Raw genomic sequence first — 20,132 nt, 5'->3', positions numbered from 1 at the left:
TTCGTGTCATTCCTCCTCGCTCACATCCTCCTCGGACTCCTCCTCCGCCGGACTCGGCAATGCCGCGGCCGGCTTTGACCTCGCGTCATCCACCGTCCTGCTGCTCACCACCGCTTGGTTTGCCCTTCCCACCCGCTGACCTCCGCGTCCACCCCCCCCAACACCAATACCAACACCCTCCCCATCACCGCCACCCTTCGGCCCCTCCACCACCATATCCCCAATTTCCACCGGCCCCCGCAGCTCGCTCGCCGCCACCTCGACCACCAGCCGCACGAACGGCCAGCGGTACTTCTTCGCCGGCGGGTCCCACTCGATCCTGGCCGGCTCCGCGCACGTGCTCGCGCCGAAGCCGCCCGCCTCGAACCGCGCCGTCGCGTCGGGCTCGACGAAGTAGCGGTAGTGGTGGTGGTCCTCCATCGCCATGTTTTTGGGCCGCGCGAGGTCGAGGAAGGTGGCGAGCGCCGCCCGGTTGGCCTGCGCGAGCGTCGTGTAGCTGCTGTGCAGCGCCGTCTGGATGTCGAGCTGGTCGAGGAGGGGCTTGTACGGGGTGAGGGCCGGCGGGGAGGGGCTGGGGCTGGGCCTGAGCGGAGGGTCTTCCGGTTCTGGCCCGTCGTCTTCGTCGTCATCGTCGCTGTCGTCGTCGTCGTCGTCGCCGCCGCCGCCGCCGCTGCCGTTGTCAGGTTGTATTCCTTTGGCTCTGGTGTCTTCTCCGGTAACTTCTGCCTGTGCTGGCGCTTGGTCTTCCGACTCTTTTGCTGGCGGGAGTTCAGGGATGGACTGTTGCTCGTTGGTATCCGTGTCTCGTTGTTCCTCAGGCCCATCCCCAGTTCCTTCTCGCGTCGCCGCTCCGTTATCGCCCTCCTCATCGTCCCCGCCGCTTTCAACTTCCTCGTCTGCGCCAGCCACGGCCATCCCGCGCTCTCCATCATCCTCAGCCCCTTCCCCAACTTGTTCAGACGGCCTTCCCCCTCCGACCTCGTCCTCTAGCCCGCCTTCGCTGTCTTCCGCTGGCCCTCCTGGATTCCCCTCCCGTCTGCCATCATCCCCGCCAGAACCGTCACCACAATCAAAAACAACGCTCTGCCCACCTCCCTTGACTTTCTCGTCCCCCTTCAGGTAGTAAGCCATCGACCACACATCGTACCTCTTCCTCGTGTACACCCCCGCCCTCCCGGAATCCACCCACACCCCGCCGCCCCCGGCTGCCGCCGCCCACTCCTCCAGATCCCTCAGCTCCTCGGCCACCCAGAAGAACTGCACCCCGCCGCCGTCAAACACCACCTTCCCCTCGTACAGCAGCACCGGCTCTGTCACGGGCGCAGACTCTGGCGCTTCTTTACCGGCAGTAGCAGCAGCAGTACCAGCACCAGCAGCCCCCACCGAAGAAGCCGCCCCCAACGAAGAAGACGACGACGAAGACGAAGAAAGGAAAGCGTGCCCCGCCGCCGCCGCCACCATCCGCCAGCTCTGCCCGACCACGCCCCGGCGCAGCCGCCCCAGCCGCGCCGCCGCCTGCGCGTTGGCCTGCGCCGCCGACGCGTGCGTGCTGCATGCTATTGCGCGGGTCTGGCGCACCGCCGCTTGTCTTTCGCTTTCTTCTTCCTCTTCTTCTTCGTCTTGTTGTCGTCTTGATGATGGTGCTGCTGATGCTGCTGCTGCGGTCGGGCTGGTTGTTGTTCCGTGCCTGGCGGCGGTGGTGGTGGTGGTGGTGGTGGATGGCGCGGGGGTGAAGCGCGGCGTGCGGTAGACGACGTAGTGGATCGCTGTGCGGTCCGGGCCGAAGGCGTGCAGGGCGGGGATGGGTTTTCCGAGGAGCGGGGGCGGTGGCGGCGGAGGCGGGAAGCCGGCCGTGTGCTGTGCTGCTGCTTGAGCTCGGGCTTGGGCTTGGGCTTGGGCGCGCGGCAGTTGTTGCTGCCGGCGGAGGCTGGGGGCGGCCTGGTAAGGGGCTGAGTGCCGGGGGAGAGGAGGAGGGGTTGGCGGTCGAAGGATGGTCTGGACTGGCGGGATGTCGGTGCGAGGCTGCGGAGTGTTTGATGGCCGGGCCGACCAGGCCTGCGGCTGGAAGATGTTGCGAGACTGCGGCAGCCGGCTGGTGGTGTGGTTGGGGGCCGCCGGCACTGGGGCATGCCTGGGCGGCGGTCCCGCAGGCGCTGGTCGCTGACTTGTTCCGCGGCAGCTGTTCGGGTTCAGCTGCCTGTCGGCGGACGGCAGGCTCTGCACTAACTGAGCCCTGTGTTTCTCAGGCTGCTTGGAACTCAAGCTGTGAAAGAATTCCGCGTCGTCTTCCGGGCTAGCAACCGGCAGATGGCCGCCGACTGCTGGCGCTTTGTTGGCCGCGGCGACGAGCTGGCCCGAGCTGCGTGTGTAGGCTGGGGCTGGACGTATCCGCTGAACTGTGCGACTCTCCTGATGAGTTTGCTGCGCAGGGGCCGCAGACTGTTGCTGCGGAGGTGGCTCCTTATCAGGAATTCCAGGGACGAGTTGCTGGCGGGGCTCTCGCTGGGAAATCTGCGGAGATTCCTGCTGGAGCTGCTGATTAGAACGCCCGAGCAACTCTCGGTGCGGCGGCCTTTCCCGGTCCTTGTCCCGGTGGCGATGCTTTTGACGGGGCGACAACTCATTCCCCTTGCGGGAGCTCGATGAGCGGCTATCACTTTGGCGCTTGCCGCTGGAGTGCCTGTGAGACGAGGACCGCTTCTCGCGCGCCTGCGAGCCCCCTCGCTCGGACCTGTGCCTTTTCTTGCGCCCGTGCTCATCAAGCCTCTTCCGCTTGCCTTCGTTGCCGGGAACCGGATCCGGCAGGTCAGTGAGGTCGATGACCTCGAGCTCCCGTCTCTTGGGGGGTTCGTCAGACGTTGTGGGCTCCTCGGCCTCAGCATCTCGTCTCGAGTAGCCGGCGTAGTCGTATCTGGTAAGGAACGTGCTGGCTACAATGGGGAGGACTTTTCCATCGCCCGCCGTCTTGTCTAGGCGAGCAAGCGCTGGTAATGTGTTATTGGCAGCCGCATCCCCTAACTTCCAAGGGGTTCCTCGGATGGCCTGCGCCTCTGTCGGACGGAAGACCTTGTTCCTGCACCGGCGGAGAGCCGCCAATATATCGTCGTCCCCATCGTCCTCGTCCTCCTCGTCGTCCAACCCTCCCGACTTAGCACCATTGGCCGCGGGTGGAGTCTGGGTGTCCTGGAGCGGACATATCTCTGCTGTAGCTGTACGCGGTCAGTCTCATCATCTGTCACGAGACATACCGGGTTCACGCACCGGTCGATAGCGAAACCTGGCTGGTAACCTGAAATCTGCTCGCTTCGCTTCGGACGACGTCCGAGCCAGACGTTTCCGGGACAGTACCTTGAATGTTTTCCGAGACGGCAACGTCCATGTCCCGCTGTGACGACGACTGGACAGTCCTTGAGCTGGCAGACTCGGGCGTGACCGGGCTAGCAGGAACCGCGGCAAAGCTCCAGGTCTGGGAAAGGGCGATGTTGGCCATCGTTTGCCCTGGGTCTTGCGGGCTTTGGTCCAGGTCTTGCCAGCAGAGCGCCAAGTCGGCCGGAGGCTTGTCCTCGCTTGGCTGGGCGTTCAACGACTCTGCCAGTGGCAGCACATTTTGCGACTCTGAGACCGAAGCCATGGCAATGACTGAGTCAGGACGGTTAGCCGATGAAAGGAAGGAAGGGAAAAGAGGAGCATATAATAGGTGAGTGGAGGTGTGATGTTGAACGCGGCAGGGTAGAAGGAAGAAAAAGAGAAAATAACTTTGGAAACCCCCCTGGGCCGGGGGAAGTCGTAAGGAAAGAACAATTTCAGACGAAGGGAAGCAAGCCCAAGACTGAGGTCGATCTCAGGATCGGCAGAAGGTTATTGTTGTGCCTGTGGTAGAGTGTGTCTTGTTTGTGGCACATGTAAACAAGGAGAGACTTGGAAATGGGGGAAAGATGATGAGAAGCAAGGACCGCAGATATTGGCGGGTGCCGGGTTTGTTAGCTTCAGCACCAAGTAGATGGATGGCTGTTGAAGGAAGGAAGCTATGAGCAGAGAGTATGAGATAGAGATGGTTTGATGGATGGTAAAATGGCTACTTCCTAATATATCCTCGAAGGGAGGCAAGTGGGCTCACTCTGAGTAGCGATGTTTCCAAAGTGAGAGAGCCGACTTCACTCAGAGCTCAACCTGAGTCGATGAGAACCTGGCATATTGAACGTTAGACTAGACACGTCTTCTCGTGACAACCTGCCTTGGACCCTCACTCCGGGTCATCGGCATACTGCGCCTCCGAGGCCTCCTGCTCCATCTTCTTCAACTTGTCCTTGCCCTCCTCGGTCGTGGCATCGATAATCTCCTCTTCCAGACTCAGAATACCGGCCTGGATGCATCGTTAGTTTTTTTCGTCACAGAAATCGATAGCCCCAAAGAACAGCAGAGAGAAAAAGAAAAAAAGGAGTGGACTCACCTCGCCCAGCTTCCCCACCAACTCCTCCGCCTCGTCCACCTTCATCTTTCCAAGCACCTTGTTTACTTCATCCAAGCTGCCCGACTCCAGCGCCTTTCTCATCTGGGGCGAGAAGCTCTCAAAGATCTCCCTCCCCCGCTTGACGTCGGGATCCTCGCTGCCGGCCTCCGGGATGCGAATGTTGATCACCGTCCCGGGCTCGACGGCATGCAGCTGGATCTGCTCGACGCCGCCCTCCTCGCCGGTCTTGCCCTCGGCGGCGTCCTTGGCGCGCTGCAGCACGATCTCGCGCGCGCGCGTCCGGATGCGCGTGTACGTGTCGTGCACGTCGCGCAGGAACAGCTCCTGCGCCTGGTGGCCCGGGGTCGTGACGCGCTTGAAGAAGAGGGCGACGCCGTCGCGGCCCAGCGAGCGGCAGTACTGCAGCAGCAGCGCCTGGTGCACGCAGTTGCGCGCGAAGTCGCCGCGCTCCTCGAGCTGCGCGTCGAACGCCAGCACGAGCAGGCCGTCCGTCTCCTTCTCGGTCAGGATCTCCGGGTGCTGCGACAGGAAGGCTAGCGATTCGCGGTAGTCGTTCGCTTTGATCTTGGCGAATTCCCGCGCGAGCGGGGAGGCGCTGACTTCTTCGTCCTTGTCGTCGTCGTCGTCGCCGGCTGGCTTGGAAGAAGATGCGGCGGCGTTGGCGGCGTTGCTGGCGTAGTTGGGGTTGAGCAGCTCGACTTTGCTGCTGGACTGATTGGCCCCGGAGCTGGACGACTTGTTGATGTGGGAGCTGTCAAAGCCCGTGTGGAAGCTCTCGCTCGTGATCTTGCGCGACGCCTCCTTCTCGAGCTCGGCGAGCTTTTTGTGCAGGTCGCCCTGCAGGTCGGTGACCTTCCGCAGGTGGTCCTCGATCTCGGCCACCATGCCGTCGTACCGCTTGTCCTGCTCGACCTTCTTCTCGTCGAGCGTCTTGTTCACCTGGTCCAGGAGCGTCGCCATCATCTTGGTGTACGTGGGCAGCGGCTCCTCGGCGTTGTGCACGCCGGCGGGGCGCGGCGGGGGCTCGTCGTCTTTGGGATCGAGCCCGGAGGCCGTCTCCATGACGGCCTGGAAGGCCACCTCGCCTGGATTCCGGGTCTTGGCGTCTTCGGCATGGGCCTTGAGCGAGGCGAGGAGCGACGTAATGCGCTTGATCAGCGCGTCGTTGATGATGCGCTCGTACTTCAGCGTCTCGATCTGGTGCTTGCGCTGCTCCCGCTCCATGTGGATCTGGTGCTGCTTCGCGCGGATGAAGGACCGCTTGTCGACATTGGGATGCACCTCGATGTCGGAGTCATCGCTGAGCTCCAGCGCATCCTAGGGAGACGGTGTGGTTGGTCAGTCAGCTCTGCTTTTCCGGCCGCGGAGGGAAGAGAGAGCAAGTTCCAGGGGTTTGCAAGCGGACAGCAGCATACCCACTTGCTGTAGTCAACCGGCATCGTGCCTCCCGGGTGCGGCTAGCTCCGCTTGCGCCAGTATGAAGGCGAGGAAGGGCTACGGCCGTGTGTCAGTTCGTAGCTGATTCTGGCGACGTCGAGCTCTTTTGTTTTGGTCGAAGTGGAACGAGGTATTTGGGGAGGTATGCACGGATTACTCCTGCAGCTCCCAATTAGCAGCAAAGGCAATGGTGGGGTGATAGTCATAGCTTTGAGAAGCCGCTGCGAGCGCAACTTCTCTGGGACCTGAGTGGGGTGAACTTCCCTGGGAGTGGGGTGGAAAGGCATAGAAGCCAACTGCTCCAGCACAGCCTGGCCCTAAAAAAGCCCCAGAGTTTGATAGATCCTGTGATATCCGCACTCCGTAAGGGATCGAGCGAGCGATCTACCAAGAAACAGAGATACTGTCTGCAGAGAAGTTCTCGCTGTAGAGGCATACGGGACTTCAATTAACTTCTCTCCCGTCAACTGGAGAAGCAGAGGCTGCGAAAGCCCCCCCCGCTGCTTGCTTCTTCGCTCGCTGCAACGACGGCAACCGGTGGACAAGGGGAAGAAACTCCGCATCTCATCCATCTCTACCTATTCCGTAAACCGCCGCCAAGCAAAACAAAGTCAACAAAGAACTCTCCATAAGCCCAAGGCAAACAAACCACAAAGCCCTCGTCCAGCCTCGGCCCCAGTCCCAGTCCAGTCCCATCAAATGTACCACTATCAACCGTGCACGGCAACCCTCACACTCCCTTTCCTTCACTTCTTCTGCCCCTCAACAAAGTTCAGCGCCTCCTCCGTCGGCACGCAGTCGATGGTGCTCGTCTTGTTGTGGAAGGTGACGCCGTAGCACTTGTCCGCGACGTGGACGATCTCCGGCCGGAACGTGGTGCAGATGAACTGCGTCTTCTGCTCGGCCGAGATGCTCTGCAGCAGGCTGGCCACCGCCGTGCGGTACTGCGCGTCCAAGTTGGCGTCGACCTCGTCGAAGATGACGAACGGGCTGGACTCGGCCGCCTGGAGCGCAAAGATCAGGCAGAGGGCGCACAAACCTTTTTTTGGGGGGGAGTATCCCGGTCAGCACCCAATGAACAGGGAAAGGTGTCAAGAGGTCAAGGTGGGGAGGAAGGGTTCAAGGGGAGAGGGAAGAAAAAAAGAAGAGAAGAAGAAAGGAAGGCTTACTCTTTTGCCCACCACTCAACTGCTGAATCTTCTGCTGCTCGTCCATGACCTTCGAGTTGAACGACACGCTGATGCCGACGCCCGTGTAGCTGTCCACCCCCGTCGCCTCCTCCTCCGAGTCGTCCGCATTGCCCTTCTTGCCGCGGTCCGCCTTGCGCTGGATCACGAGCCGCCCGTGCCCCGCGGGCACCAGCTTCTCAAAGATGGTCGCGAACTCGCGCGACACCTGCTTGAACGTCCGCTCAATGGCTTCGTCCTTTTCCTGGTCCAAGTGCTCGATCAGCGCCTCTATCGACTTCTGCGACGTGTCCAGCTCCTTCCGCCGCTTGAGTAGCTGGTCCCTCTGCGCGGTAAAGCTGTTGTACTGGTCAAACGCCTTCTTGTTGATGTGCTTGTACTTCTTGAGCGCCTCGTTGACCTTCCGGAGCCTCGACTCGATCTGCTGGCAGGTCAGCGCCATCACCTGAGTTGGAGCTGAAAGCGTTTTGAGGCGTATGGCAAACTCACCTGCTCTGGCTTCATCTTCTCGTACTTGCCGAACGCCTCTTCTGGCAGGATCCCCAGATCCCGGATATTCTTTGCGTACTCGGCAGCCTGGCTGACGAGACGGGCTCGCGTCTGGAGGTTCTTCTCCATCTTCTTCTGGTGCTGGTCGATCCGCTTCTGCAGTTCCTGAAGCTCCTGTTCCTTCTGCGCTCTCTGAGCCTGAAGCTGAGCGAGGTCGCCGCTCACCTTCTCAGCTTTCTGCTCGTTCTCTTGCAACTGTTGTTCCGCCTCGGCCATGGCTTTCTGTGCCTTCTTAAGCTCCCTCTGGGCGTCTTTGTAGCTCTCGCTGCCGCCGGTGGTCGAATTCTCGAAGGCCTGGCTGCGGAGTTGATCCTCCTGCGGTCGGAGATGGCTCTGCAGCTCTGTCTCGAGCATCTTCTTGCGGCCCTCCAGTTCAAACCGCTTCTTGCTAACTTCCTTCAGTTCGCCCTGCAACCGATGGACGTCGGCGCTCAGCTGCTCCAGCTGCCGCTCCTCGCTCGCCGACAGAGCCTTCTTGAAGTCCTGCGAAAGCTCGGCCTGGTAGTTCGAGATCGAGTCGTCCAGGTCCTTGAGGTTCCTCTCCACCTGGGCCTCCCGTTCCACCGCCGCCTCGAGGTGCGCCCGTTCGCGTTCGAGCTGCGCGTTTTTGGTGCGCAGCTCCGACTTGAGGGGCTCGAAACCCATCTCGAAATGGCGCATCTGCTGTTCCAGCTTGTGTTCCTCGCTGCTGGCGCTCGTCACTTTCTGGTCGACGACTTCGATCTCCTTCCGGATCTTGTCCAAGTCCGCCAGCTGCTGTTCGTACAGGTCACGCAGTTTGCTGGCTCGCTGGACGAGATCGAGACGCGACTGCCGTGCGTCGACGTACCCGCCCGTCATCGCACCTCTTTTGTTCGTTGTGTCGCCCTCTGGCGTGATAGCGTCCAAGCCGTGAGACCGGGCGTATTGGGACGCAATGGTGAGGTTAGGGCAGACGATGGTCCGGCCGAAAACTTGCTGGAAAGCCTTCTCATACTGGGCGTCATATTCGATCTTGCTAATGAGAGGTTGCGCGTCCGACGCCCTGGGCATCTTGACCTGCCTGGGTCGCAGTTGCTCCAGAGGCATGAACGTGAGACGCCCGCCGTACGTCTTGTAGAGATGGTCCGAGAGCATGGTCGCCGTCCGGTCGTTGTCGACAACGTAATGGAACAGGCTGTTCCCAGCCACCTGCTCGACCGGCAGCTTGTAGGCGTCGATCGGCACGCTCATCAGTTCCGCCAAAGTGCCGTACGCGCCGGGGATGTCTTTCTCTCGCTTCAACCGTCTGATTGAGGCGAGACCCTTAGCCGTGGCCGAGTCCATGGATTGCGAAAGTGTGGACTCTGCGTGATCCCTCTCTGCTCGGGTGTTCGAGAGCAGCGAGCTCAACCTGTCCTCTTCGCGCCGGAGCCTCTTCCGCTCCTCATGCAGCTGCTCCCGGGCCTCCTGAGCCTTGGTAAGCTTTTCAGCGAGCGTGACTCGGTTAGCGCCGTAACCCTCGATATTGAGGCGGATGTCCTGGATGGCTTTCTCTAGCTGCGCGATGGACGCCTCTACCGCTTTCACCTGTTCCTTTGCATCCAGCGCGTTGGCCTTCTGCACGCCCAAGGACGTGGTCGCCTCGTTGATTTCCTGTTGGAGAAACGCATCCCGCTCCGCCCTCGTCTTGAACTGGGAGCTTCGGGTTTGCTTGGTCAGCAGGCGATTCTTGCCGGCCACGGCCTGATCCCTCTGCAACCTGATCCGGGCCTCTTCGGCCTTCCACTTCTCATATTCGGGCGTGATCTTGGAGATGTCAGCCTCCGCTGCCTTGATCTTTCGTCTGACCTCCTCTAGGTCGGCCTCTTGTTTGCGTTGCGCCTGCTCCCGTGCATGCCGACTCTCGTCCAGGTGCTTCGCCTTGAGTTCGGCCTTTGCGCGGGCCCGAGCGGCGTCTTTGCGGTCGTCGTCCAGCTGTCGCCGTTCCATGGCAAGCAGATCTAGGTTCTGCTTCAGCTCGTGGGCCTTCTGATCGAGAACAGCAAGCTCCTTCTCTGCCTTTTGGAGCTGCGCGCGATCCTTGGTGGAAGCGCCGGCGCCTCCTTGCCTCGTTTCCTCGAGCTGTTCTAGCGCCTCGGCATTCGCTGCCTGCAGGCGGTGCCAGTGCGCGTACTCGAGGCACCTCCGCTCCCTGTCCTTGTCCTGGAAGTCACGAAGCTCGTCCTTCTCCTCCTCCAGCTCACTGAGCCGCTCCTCGATATACGCGAGAGTCTCGTCGATCTTCTCGCGTTTGCTGTTGGTCTCGGCCATGATCTTGAGCGACTGTAACCTCCGGTCGTCGTAGGTGTTGGTTCCCGCAATCTCCTTGAGCAGGTTCAACCTCTCCGACTCTTTCATGTTGGTTATCGCCGCGATGCGACCCTGGGGTACGATATAGAAGGGGTTCTCCTTGGCAAAGCCGGCGGTCTCCAGGATTTTCAGAACATCTGCGCGAGTCTGCACCTTCCTATCCACCGAGTATTCGTCCTTTTTGGGGCCGATGGTGCGGCGGATCACGACCTCGTCACCCGGTTCGCTGAAGCGCTTGTCCTTGTTGTCGAAGATGATCTCGACGTAGGCCGACATGACCGCTGAACCAGAGCCCTCGTGCAGGAGGGCCTGCCGCTCCTCGCGGCTCATGTTGGTATAAGCATCACTGAGGACAAACCGGATGGCGGCGAAGAAATTGCTCTTCCCGGAGCCATTGCGCCCGACAATGACATTGGTGCCGGGGGAGAAGGGTTCTATCACGGTCTGGTCCTTGTAGCTGCACAGAAGAGATGACGTTAGCATACAGCACACGAAAAACCCACGACAGAAGGGAGAGATCCAAGGACGCGTTCCGTGGAGGCAGGCCGGCGCACCTTTTGAAGCCCTGAATGATGATCTGCTTGATGTGCATGTTTGCGCCGCAGCTGCCGACTCGACAGCAGAGTGGAAAATCACCAGAAAAATACGCTGCGACTACTGCAGTGTTGGGGACTTTGTGCGCGCATCAATTCAAGGGTTGGTTGGTCAAATCGCTCGCTGCTGTTGCCTGCATTTCAGATTGCTGTCCGCTATCAAGCGACAAAATCACGGGTGGACGACTTGAATTGGAGGGGAACCCGACCTCGACCTCCCACAACGCGTCTCCGTCGCGCCAACCGCAGACTCCCCCGACTGTGGTAAAGCTCGGGCCACTTTGGCGCTGCACGTGATTGGGAAGCATCCACTTGGCGTGTGGCTAAACTGACTATGCTGCTTCCTATTCTACACTCTTGCTACCATATACGCAGTACTGTTCGGATTCGTTGAGAACGGCATGGATGCTCTGCTTCGGTCGTGGTTAACACTTCCTACGCAGTAAGACAGAGCCAAGCAGGGGATCTTGCATCGCATGGGCACCCAGGCCCAAACCACAGCGGGTTCCAGCCTCAGGATGATCTGGTGACTATCAGGTCTCCGAATGATACACCTGTCCGTGGACATCGGCTTCTCCGTTTCGTGCCGGTTTTGCTTCACTCTTTTTTACTGTGCTGCGTGATGAGAACGTGGCCGGAACGGGAACCCTCAACGCCACGGATATTCTCAACGCCCACCACATGCTTGTCCTTTTGCCGTGGCCAGGTTGGAGACAAGCGAGCTCTTTCTTTGTCGCGACAGCGTAGGACGCCCACAGAGCTTCAAGCACGCGTTTGCCGGTCGGACCCCCATGAGGGCATGATGGAGTACCTTTATTTCGATCTGAAAGCGAAGATTGCGCCAGCGCAACGTTGGTGATGATCCACATCACCTGGTCAGGGAAGCGGCAGGGCTCTTCCCCAAATACCAGCAACGACTGAGGCTGCGCTACGCCGGGAAGCCACGGACAAGCCTGCAGTGTGTCTGGCGAAAGAACCCTCTTTTGATATAACGTTTGAAGATGCAGCTTTGAACCATCCGCTTTTGAGAAGCGCAGACAGGTGACTGCAGCTTCCCCCAGGCAGTTGGCCAGCTTTCTTTTTTTCCCAGGCTGGTGGGCTAATTTTTTCGGGAATGAATCTGGCCGGATCTGGAATGCCAAAGTGTCCGGGTGGGTACTTCTAGAATTGCTCAAGACTACCTCTATGTACAGCGCGCTGCCACGGTACGGTGTATATCCGAAGAATCAAAAGGGAGGCAAATGGAGATGACTTCAAACTTCGGCTTCCATGAACCAAGAAAATGTTGCCAGGTTTGCTGTGTTGCGCTGTGTGTGGAGGACGTTGCTCATCGATCATTTTTGGGTTCGGGGTCGGGAAGGGCACGGGATGGGCACGGGACTTGCCTGCGCGGCGCATGGACAGGGGTGTAACCTGATGGCGCTAAAATGCGCAAGGCCGGGGGAGGAGCGTTGGGAACAGCCCGCTGTCTATAAATTTGAACCAATATTTCCTTATAGACAGGCGCCTGCCCTCCACCCCGAATCTCACACTCGCTGCCTGCGCTTCCGATGCACCTCCGCCTTGTTCAATTCCACCACCCCGCCCGCAGCTGTCACACCTTGCAGCCCGACCGGACGACCCTCACCACCGCCACACCGACGCCACACCGAGGTCAGCAAGGCCTACTGGTTTTCACTTTCATGGTAGTAGGTACCTTCCTCTTTCCCGATGCAATCTCTTCACAAGATTCCAAAATATCGGGTGACCTTTTAACCTTTTACCATCAAGGGATTCTTTTCGCTGAACATCTAGCACAGCGATAGGGACGGTTGCGCATTCTTTGGCTGTCTTATCAGCCAACAAACGCCTTTTCCAGACCTGTGTCATTCGGCCAGGTACAGGAGGTGCGTTACACAGTTTCGTTTAGCTTCCGTCTTTCAGCCTGCCCCACCAGCTGTCGCCAGCCGGAAAATGCTCAGCTCTGAGCTGCCCACTGATGCCCGAAGCACCCAACCCTTTGCATCCGTTTCTGGCAATTTGTTTTCCCTTTGTCCTGATCGGGTATCGGGAAGTTCTTGGTGTTGCAGCGCCACCAAGAGTTTTTTACACATCGTTCAGGAGCATGACTTGCTCTGCCCCCATTGGCACCACCGTCTCCATCCCTGCACAGCATCTTCTTTTGGCGAATCAATCAATCACGGCCTCCATCCTTCGTTCTCCCAGTGCCTCACTCGGTCTTCCGTCCGTTCTGTTAGGCTGGCCAAGAAAGGATGAGCAGACAGTGCTAACATGAAGCAGTGCTATGGTCTCAGCTGCCTAGCTTTTACATCCAAGCTCATTTGTTGACATGAAACAAGAATGGCGTCTCGGTGAGTGATGGCTATTCCTGTTCCTAGCTTATGTGTAACGTGTGGATACGTGTGGACTTACGGCTAACCGATAAACCTCTTAGGCTTGACCGACTCGTTACGTAAGTTACCATCCTGCAGCGACACGGCGTGCAACCCCTGGGCTGGACATCTTGGCCCGCCCCTGCATTGATGCTAACCCCGCTGTTGCAGCATCCTTGAAACGGGCAGCACCCGACTGATACGGGATACCGCTGTCAGCCAGCTCGCCGACTGGCAGAAGCAGCACCCCGAGGAACTGTTCAACCTCCTCTCCAGGGTCGTCCCTTACCTCCGGCACAAGGACTGGGAGACCAGGAGCACCGCGGCCAAGGCGATCGGCAAGATCGTCGAGAATGCGCCGCTCTACGACCCCAATGCGGACGAGACATCCTCTCCGGCAGAGCCGGCCGGTGAGAATGGCGCCGTCAAGAAGGAGGAGGAGCAGAAGGATTCCATTTTCGCCCAGGAAGAGTACTTCAGTCTGGACTCTTTAGACATCGTGACCATCTTGAAATATGGCCGGCCCCTCCTGCGCGGCGGCACCATGGACTATTCCCTCGCCGCTCTAGATCCGCAGAGCCGGCTGGCCCACCAGAAGAAGACGCTGAATGGCCGGCTCGGGCTTCTCGGTCGGCCCTTTGACGACGACGAGATGCCCGTCATCAGCGAGTGTGCCGTCAGCCCTGGGACGCCTCACGATGCTGCCGGCGCAAACGGCTTCGGACGCCAGGACAGTATCACCACCGACAGCCCGAGCCAGAGCCAGAGCCAGAACCAGGACGAGAGTAAGCTGAGCTCGCGGCAGCTCAACGTGCTCAAGAGGAAACGGAAGCGCGAGGCCCAAAAGGCCGCTCAAGGCAAAAGCGGATTCGGTGACCTGTCCCTCCGTCGGACGACAACGGCGGGCTCAGACGGATTCGCCGATGACACTCCCATGCCCGACGCCGACTCCAAGAAGAACGGCAAGATATCCGACTATTTCAGCCTCGACCGGCCCGCCGATGTGGACGAAGACACCAAGGTTGTGTCCGAGTTCAAAGGACCCATCCTGCCCATCAAGTCGGAGCTCGAAGCCGACGAGAGCATGGAGGGCGCTGAATGGCCGTACGAGCGACTCTGCGAATTCCTCAAGGTCGACCTGTTCGACCCGCAGTGGGAGACCCGCCACGGCGCCGCCATGGGCCTGCGGGAGGTCGTGCGCGTCCACGGCGCAGGCGCTGGGAGGCGCAAAGACCGGTCGCGCAAGGAGAACGATGACCTCAACCGCCAGTGGCTGGACGATCTAGCGTGCCGGCTGTGCTGCGTCCTCATGCTGGACAAGTTCACCGACTACAGCTCCGACACGTCGGTTGCCCCGATAAGGGAGACCGTGGGCCAGACTCTCGGATCGGTCCTCCGCCACATCCCGCCAAACTCTGTTTACGCCATCTACCGACTGCTTTATCGGATGGTCATGCAGGATGATCTGCAACTGGAGCACAACGTCTGGGCCGTGTGCCACGGAGGAATGGTCGGCCTGCGGTACGTCGTTGCGGTACGCAAGGACCTCCTTCTCCAGGACGGCGACATGATCGACGGCGTCATCCGCTGCGTCATGAAGGGTCTCGGCGACATCGACGACGATGTGCGCTCGGTCAGCGCGGCGACCTTGATCCCCATGGCCAAGGAATTCGTCACGATGCGTCGGGCCGCCCTCGACGATCTCATCAGCATCGTCTGGGAGAGCCTTTCCAATCTCGGCGATGATTTGAGTGCCTCAACCGGCAAGATCATGGACCTTCTTGCCACTCTCTGCAGCTTCCCCGAAGTCTTGGAGACCATGAAAGCCTCGGCTTCCGAGGATGAGGAGAGGTCTTTCACTCTGCTCGTTCCCAGACTGTACCCCTTCCTCCGCCATACCATCACTTCGGTACGGCTTGCAGTGTTGAAGGCTCTCATGACCTTCGCCAACCTCGGGGGTGAGACGTCGCAGGGCTGGCTGAACGGGCGTATCCTACGCCTCATCTTTCAGAACATATTGGTAGAGCGAGACCAAGACACGCTGGCCATGTCCATGGAGCTCTGGGCTGCGCTTGTGCGCAATCTCGCCAAGGATCCTGCCGGCCTTGCCGACGAATTCGAGGCGCATGTCGACCCGCTCATGCAGCTGGCACTCCATCCAATTGGCGTCCCTCGCCATCCCATCCCCATGAACGCAAGCCTCTTCCAGAAGCCGTCCGGAGGAACATACTCTCTGCCCGGCGTCGCGCCAGTCAGCAGCAGGCGGTCATCGCCGCCTGAAGGGGAGAGGGCCACAAAGCGACGGAGGAAGTCCACGAAAGTGGACGATGTTCCAGCCCCCACCCAAAGCCACGATGTGGATGGCCACATGATGCAAGGCGACGTCGACCTCGTAGGCATGGATATCTTGGTCCGCTCCCGCGTCTCAGCGGCCAAGGCCATGGGCCTTATCATGTCCCTGCTTCCCCCCTCCCGCCTAGCCTCGTACGATAGCAGCATCCTCCACGGGCTTGGCTCCCCGTTCGCGTCCACTCAACTCGCCGCCGCCATGATCATCGACGAGTACGCGAAGAACTGCGCCACACCGGATGCAGCCGCGCGGTTCATCGAGCCCCTACAAAAGATCATCGACCTGGATCGGCCGTCACATTATAGGGACCTGGTCAGCTATGTCCACCGGGTGCGCTCGCAGTCGCAACAGCTCATCAATCTCTTCCGTGACCACGGCAAGGTGTCCCACAACAAACTGCCTACCCTGGCTGTCGTCGTCCAGGGCGAGCCAGAAGCGGGTCCCGGAGCGTTTTCGGTCGCCAATGCCGAGAAAGTTGTCGGCGATGACTTTGAGAAGCTCAAGAAGGCCATGGCACCCGGCCAACGCTTGATCGCCCTTCCGCAGCTCAACGAGGCGCGCGAGGCAGCGGTTTCCGCGATCGAGGAAGCCAAGGCGGCCAAGGAAACCCGCGATGCCCGTATCCGGGCGGCTGCTGCTTGTGCCTTGGTTGCCATGAAGGTGCTGCCCAAGAAACCGAGTCCTCTCATCAAGGCCATCATGGACAGCATCAAGACCGAAGAGAATCAAGACCTGCAAAGCCGCTCGGCTGCGACGATCGCCCGCCTCGTGCAGCTCTTTACTGATTCTGGGCGCCGCGGCCCCGCTGACAAGGTCGTTGCCAACTTGGTCAAGTTCTCGTGCGTCGAGGTTGCCGAAACACCCGAGTTCCCCAGCCACGCGCTCAAGACCAACGTCATCCTTTCCATGCAGAAGGAGGAGGACAGGGTGGATCATCCCGATGCCGCGAAGTTTGCACGAGAAGCGAGAGCGGCGCGCATCACGCGCCGGGGCGCCAAGGAAGCACTGGAGATACTCTCACAGACGTTTGGTGCCGACCTGCTGGCCCGCGTGCCGAGCTTAAGGACATTCATGGAGGAGCCCCTAGCGAGAGCTTTCTCTGGTGACCTGCCGGCCGAGGCCAGGGATCCGGAGAACACTTTCGGCCAGGAGATTGTCGACGCCATGTCTGTGATCCGGACCATGACTCCCACGCTCCATTCGGCTCTGCATCCCTTCGTCATGCAGCAGGTGCCTCTGGTGATCAAGGCTCTGCGCTCGGACTTGTCCGTGTTTCGCTACATGGCCGCCAAATGCCTGGCCACGATATGCAGCGTTATCACGGTGGACGGCATGACGGCGCTCGTGGAGAAGGTTTTGCCCTCCATCAACAACCCTCTCGATCTCAGCTTCCGCCAGGGGGCCATCGAGGCCATCTATCACCTCATCGCCGTGATGGGCGATGCGATCCTGCCCTATGTCATCTTCCTCATCGTACCGGTGCTCGGTCGGATGAGCGATTCGGACAACGAGATTAGACTGATTGCCACGACATCGTTCGCTACGCTCGTGAAACTCGTTCCGCTGGAGGCTGGTATTCCGGATCCGCCGGGGCTCTCGGAGGAGCTGTTACGGGGTCGGGATCGGGAGCGCACGTTCATCGCACAGCTCTTGGATCCGAAGAAGGTCGAGCCGTTCCAGATCCCCGTCGCCATCAAGGCCGAACTTCGCTCGTACCAGCAAGAAGGCGTCAACTGGCTCCACTTCCTCAACAAATATCACTTGCACGGCATCCTCTGCGACGACATGGGCCTCGGCAAGACGTTGCAGACGATTTGCATCGTGGCGAGCGACCATCACCAGCGCGCCGAAGAGTTCGCGAAGACGGGTGCCCCAGAGGTGAGGAGGCTCCCCTCCTTGATCGTCTGCCCTCCAACCCTCTCCGGACACTGGCAGCAGGAGATCAGGACGTACGCCCCCTTCCTGAGCGTCACGGCCTACGTCGGCCCGCCGGCCGAGCGCAGGGCGATGAAGGACATGCTGGACAAGACGGACATCGTGATAACGTCGTACGACGTCTGCCGAAACGACATCGAGATCATTGAGAAGTACAATTGGAACTACGTGGTGCTCGACGAGGGCCATCTGATCAAGAACCCGAAAGCGAAGATCACGCTCGCGGTCAAGAGACTGACCAGCAACCACCGGCTCATCCTGACAGGCACGCCGATCCAGAACAACGTGCTGGAGCTCTGGTCGCTGTTCGACTTCCTGATGCCCGGTTTCCTGGGCGCGGAGAAGGTCTTCCTCGACCGGTTTGCGAAGCCGATCGCGAACAGCCGGTACAGCAAGGCTTCGTCCAAGGAGCAGGAAGCGGGCGCGTTGGCCATCGAGGCGCTGCACAAGCAGGTGCTGCCCTTCCTCCTGCGGCGGCTGAAGGAAGAGGTGCTGGATGACCTGCCGCCCAAGATCCTGCAGAACTACTACTGCGACCTCAGCGACCTGCAGCGGAAGCTGTTTGAGGACTTCACCAAGAGGGAAGGCAAGAGGATCTCGGAGGAAGCGGGCAGGGATGACAAGGAGGCCAAGCAGCACATCTTCCAGGCGCTGCAGTACATGCGCAAGCTCTGCAACTCGCCGGCGCTCGTCATGAAGCCGGGCCACCGGGCGTACGAGGAGACGCAGAAGTTCCTGGCCAGGCAGAACACCAGCCTGGAGGACCCGGCGCACGCGCCAAAGCTGACTGCGCTGCGGGACCTGCTCGTGGACTGCGGCATCGGCGTGGAGGGCCAGGAGTCGTCGGACCCGCTGTACACGCCGGTCAAGCCGCACCGGGCGCTGATCTTCTGCCAGATGAAGGAGATGCTCGACATGGTGCAGAACACGGTGCTCAAGAGCATGCTGCCGTCGGTGCAGTACCTCCGGCTGGACGGGTCGGTCGAGGCCAACCGGCGGCAGGACATCGTCAACAAGTTCAACAGCGACCCGTCGTACGACGTGCTGCTGCTGACGACCAGCGTGGGCGGGCTCGGGCTGAACCTGACAGGGGCCGACACGGTCATCTTCGTGGAGCACGACTGGAACCCGCAGAAGGACCTGCAGGCGATGGACCGGGCGCACCGCATCGGGCAGAAGAAGGTGGTCAACGTGTACCGGCTGATCACGCGCGGCACGCTCGAGGAGAAGATCCTGAGCCTGCAGCGGTTCAAGATCGACGTGGCCAGCACCGTGGTCAACCAGCAGAACGCCGGGCTGGCCACCATGGACACGGACCAGATCCTCGACCTGTTCAACCTGGGCGAGCCCGGGCCGAGCCTGATCACGGACAAGGGCAAGGACGGCCTGGAGGGCCGCGAGGAGGACATGGTGGACATCGAGACGGGCGACGTCCGGCAGCCCGGCAAGAAGGCCGCCTGGCTGGAGGGGCTGGGCGAGCTGTGGGACAATTCGCAGTACGAGGAGAGCTTCGATCTCGATGGCTTCCTGAAGACCATGCAGTGAGGGACGGGGAAGGGGTAGAAGCAGCATCAATCAGCATCAGCGTCGGGTTTGGGTGGTTTTGGGTTGTATTGGGAAGGGGTCTCCTAGCCAGGGCGGTAGGATATATCGGTTTGGCGCAATGTGGTCGTCGGGCGTCGAGGGATCCGGAGCTGATGGACAGGCGTTTGGACGGGCACAAAACTGGGGGTCAAGTTACCTACCTACTTATGGGATGGGATGGGGCGGTCTGACTGCTGGGTTGGATTGGAGGGTTGGGTGTGTATGCGTATCTGTGTTTGCGATTAAGCATGTAGTGTCCTGTGCATCCATTGCTTACCAGTCTTTTTGAGAGGGGTGCAGGTTGGCGGAGGGGAACAATCGATGAGTTGCTGCTTCTGCAGTGTCTGTATCCCGTAATGGTCTCTACGGGATACTGATTGCTCCATAACAGTCCGTAGTGCATCCGCGTCGTCGTCCCGTTTCTGCAAGTGCAAGGAGGGGTCTGTGGAACGCCCCGGCCCTTGCGGTGACATTCTCAGGGGCAGGCAGGGAGGGAGCGGTCCCGGAAGGCTGGGCAAAGGCCGGGATGATGTCAACAGCACCAAGCAACAAACCATGGGCAGCTACCTTAGGCAACGTGCTAGATCTAGCCTGTGAAATAAAATCCAGGCAGCAGGCTCGCGTGCTCTAAATAATACAGCAGCAGTGTTATACGCACGAATGGAAGTACTGTACAGTACAAGCCGACTGAGGGGAAGAAGTCTTCCTCTCAGCCCCATTGAGAGCTCTGGGTGACTCGTCCCGTCTTCAAGGAGCGGACTCGTTGACATTTGAACTTGAGGCACCGGCAGCATCGTCTACACACTTCAAGTCGGGTCTTTCTACTACGAAATGCACCCGCTTTTCCATCTCCCGGGCTGTTCTCGGGCGAGCTGTCGCACCAACCGATCTGAGTGGATTACACGTATCAACTTACACGAGGCCGACCCGCTGCTATCTTGTCTAGCCGGAAAACCGAGGCAAACAAAGCGACTCTTCGGACAACCCCTGGATTGGGTGCCGGCCGGGGAATAGGGAGTTTAATAGTTATGATCTTTGCGTTTGGACTCGGAGGGCCTGCGGCTAAGGTGTCGTGTGTCGTGATGCTGACAGCTGGCCAGGAAAGCGGCGCTGAGGAGGGAGATGGAGGAGCCGCTGGCGCGGGTCAGGGAGGTGCTGGGGAAGGAGCCGCGGACGGGGAATATCCAGGGCATTGGAGCCGAGCGGAGGCTCGAGTCTCTCGAGTTTGAAGGGGATCGGATGGACTGTAAGTCTGCTTGGTCTGCTCTTGGACTGTCTCGCTGGTGACTTGCCTTCCGCAGAAAGGGGCTCACGCACGTGGTGTACCAGGTCTCGGCTCGGTTT

At 60.0% G+C, this 20,132-nt stretch overlaps 4 protein-coding genes across 4 annotated transcripts; 1 reads left to right on the top strand and 3 right to left on the bottom strand.

The window, feature by feature from the left end:
• Positions 1 to 3,067: 3,067 nt before the first annotated feature.
• On the bottom strand, positions 3,068 to 3,781 carry THITE_2118529 (uncharacterized protein). The gene has a single exon (XM_003655109.1). The coding sequence runs from the start codon at positions 3,629 to 3,631 to the stop codon at positions 3,254 to 3,256; it is 378 nt and encodes a 125-aa protein (XP_003655157.1). The 5' UTR covers positions 3,632 to 3,781; the 3' UTR covers positions 3,068 to 3,253.
• Position 3,782: 1 nt separating this feature from the next.
• THITE_2118525 (uncharacterized protein) lies at positions 3,783 to 6,171 on the bottom strand. The gene is made up of 4 exons (XM_003655108.1): positions 5,887 to 6,171; positions 4,451 to 5,788; positions 4,266 to 4,363; positions 3,783 to 4,186 (listed from the first exon to the last, which is right to left on the bottom strand). Exons 1-4 carry the CDS (start codon positions 5,908 to 5,910, stop codon positions 4,159 to 4,161), a joined length of 1,488 nt encoding a protein of 495 aa, XP_003655156.1. The 5' UTR covers positions 5,911 to 6,171; the 3' UTR covers positions 3,783 to 4,158.
• Positions 6,172 to 6,424: 253 nt separating this feature from the next.
• Positions 6,425 to 10,768, bottom strand: THITE_2118524 (uncharacterized protein). The gene is made up of 4 exons (XM_003655107.1): positions 10,509 to 10,768; positions 7,585 to 10,411; positions 7,078 to 7,516; positions 6,425 to 6,947 (listed from the first exon to the last, which is right to left on the bottom strand). The coding sequence occupies exons 1-4, from the start codon at positions 10,544 to 10,546 to the stop codon at positions 6,655 to 6,657; spliced, it is 3,597 nt and encodes a 1,198-aa protein (XP_003655155.1). The 5' UTR covers positions 10,547 to 10,768; the 3' UTR covers positions 6,425 to 6,654.
• A 1,233-nt stretch (positions 10,769 to 12,001) lies between these two features.
• THITE_2118518 (uncharacterized protein) lies at positions 12,002 to 18,890 on the top strand. Its single transcript, XM_003655106.1, has 5 exons — positions 12,002 to 12,235; positions 12,347 to 12,433; positions 12,828 to 12,898; positions 12,982 to 12,999; positions 13,091 to 18,890. The coding sequence occupies exons 3-5, from the start codon at positions 12,888 to 12,890 to the stop codon at positions 18,747 to 18,749; spliced, it is 5,688 nt and encodes a 1,895-aa protein (XP_003655154.1). The 5' UTR covers positions 12,002 to 12,235; positions 12,347 to 12,433; positions 12,828 to 12,887; the 3' UTR covers positions 18,750 to 18,890.
• The last annotated feature ends 1,242 nt before the right edge of the window (positions 18,891 to 20,132 follow it).

This window comes from Thermothielavioides terrestris, chromosome 4, assembly GCF_000226115.1.
Source record: "Thermothielavioides terrestris NRRL 8126 chromosome 4, complete sequence".
NCBI lineage: Eukaryota > Fungi > Ascomycota > Sordariomycetes > Sordariales > Chaetomiaceae > Thermothielavioides > Thermothielavioides terrestris.
The sequence above is the reverse complement of the archived record's forward strand: the minus strand, read 5'-3'. Positions and strand labels throughout refer to the sequence as shown.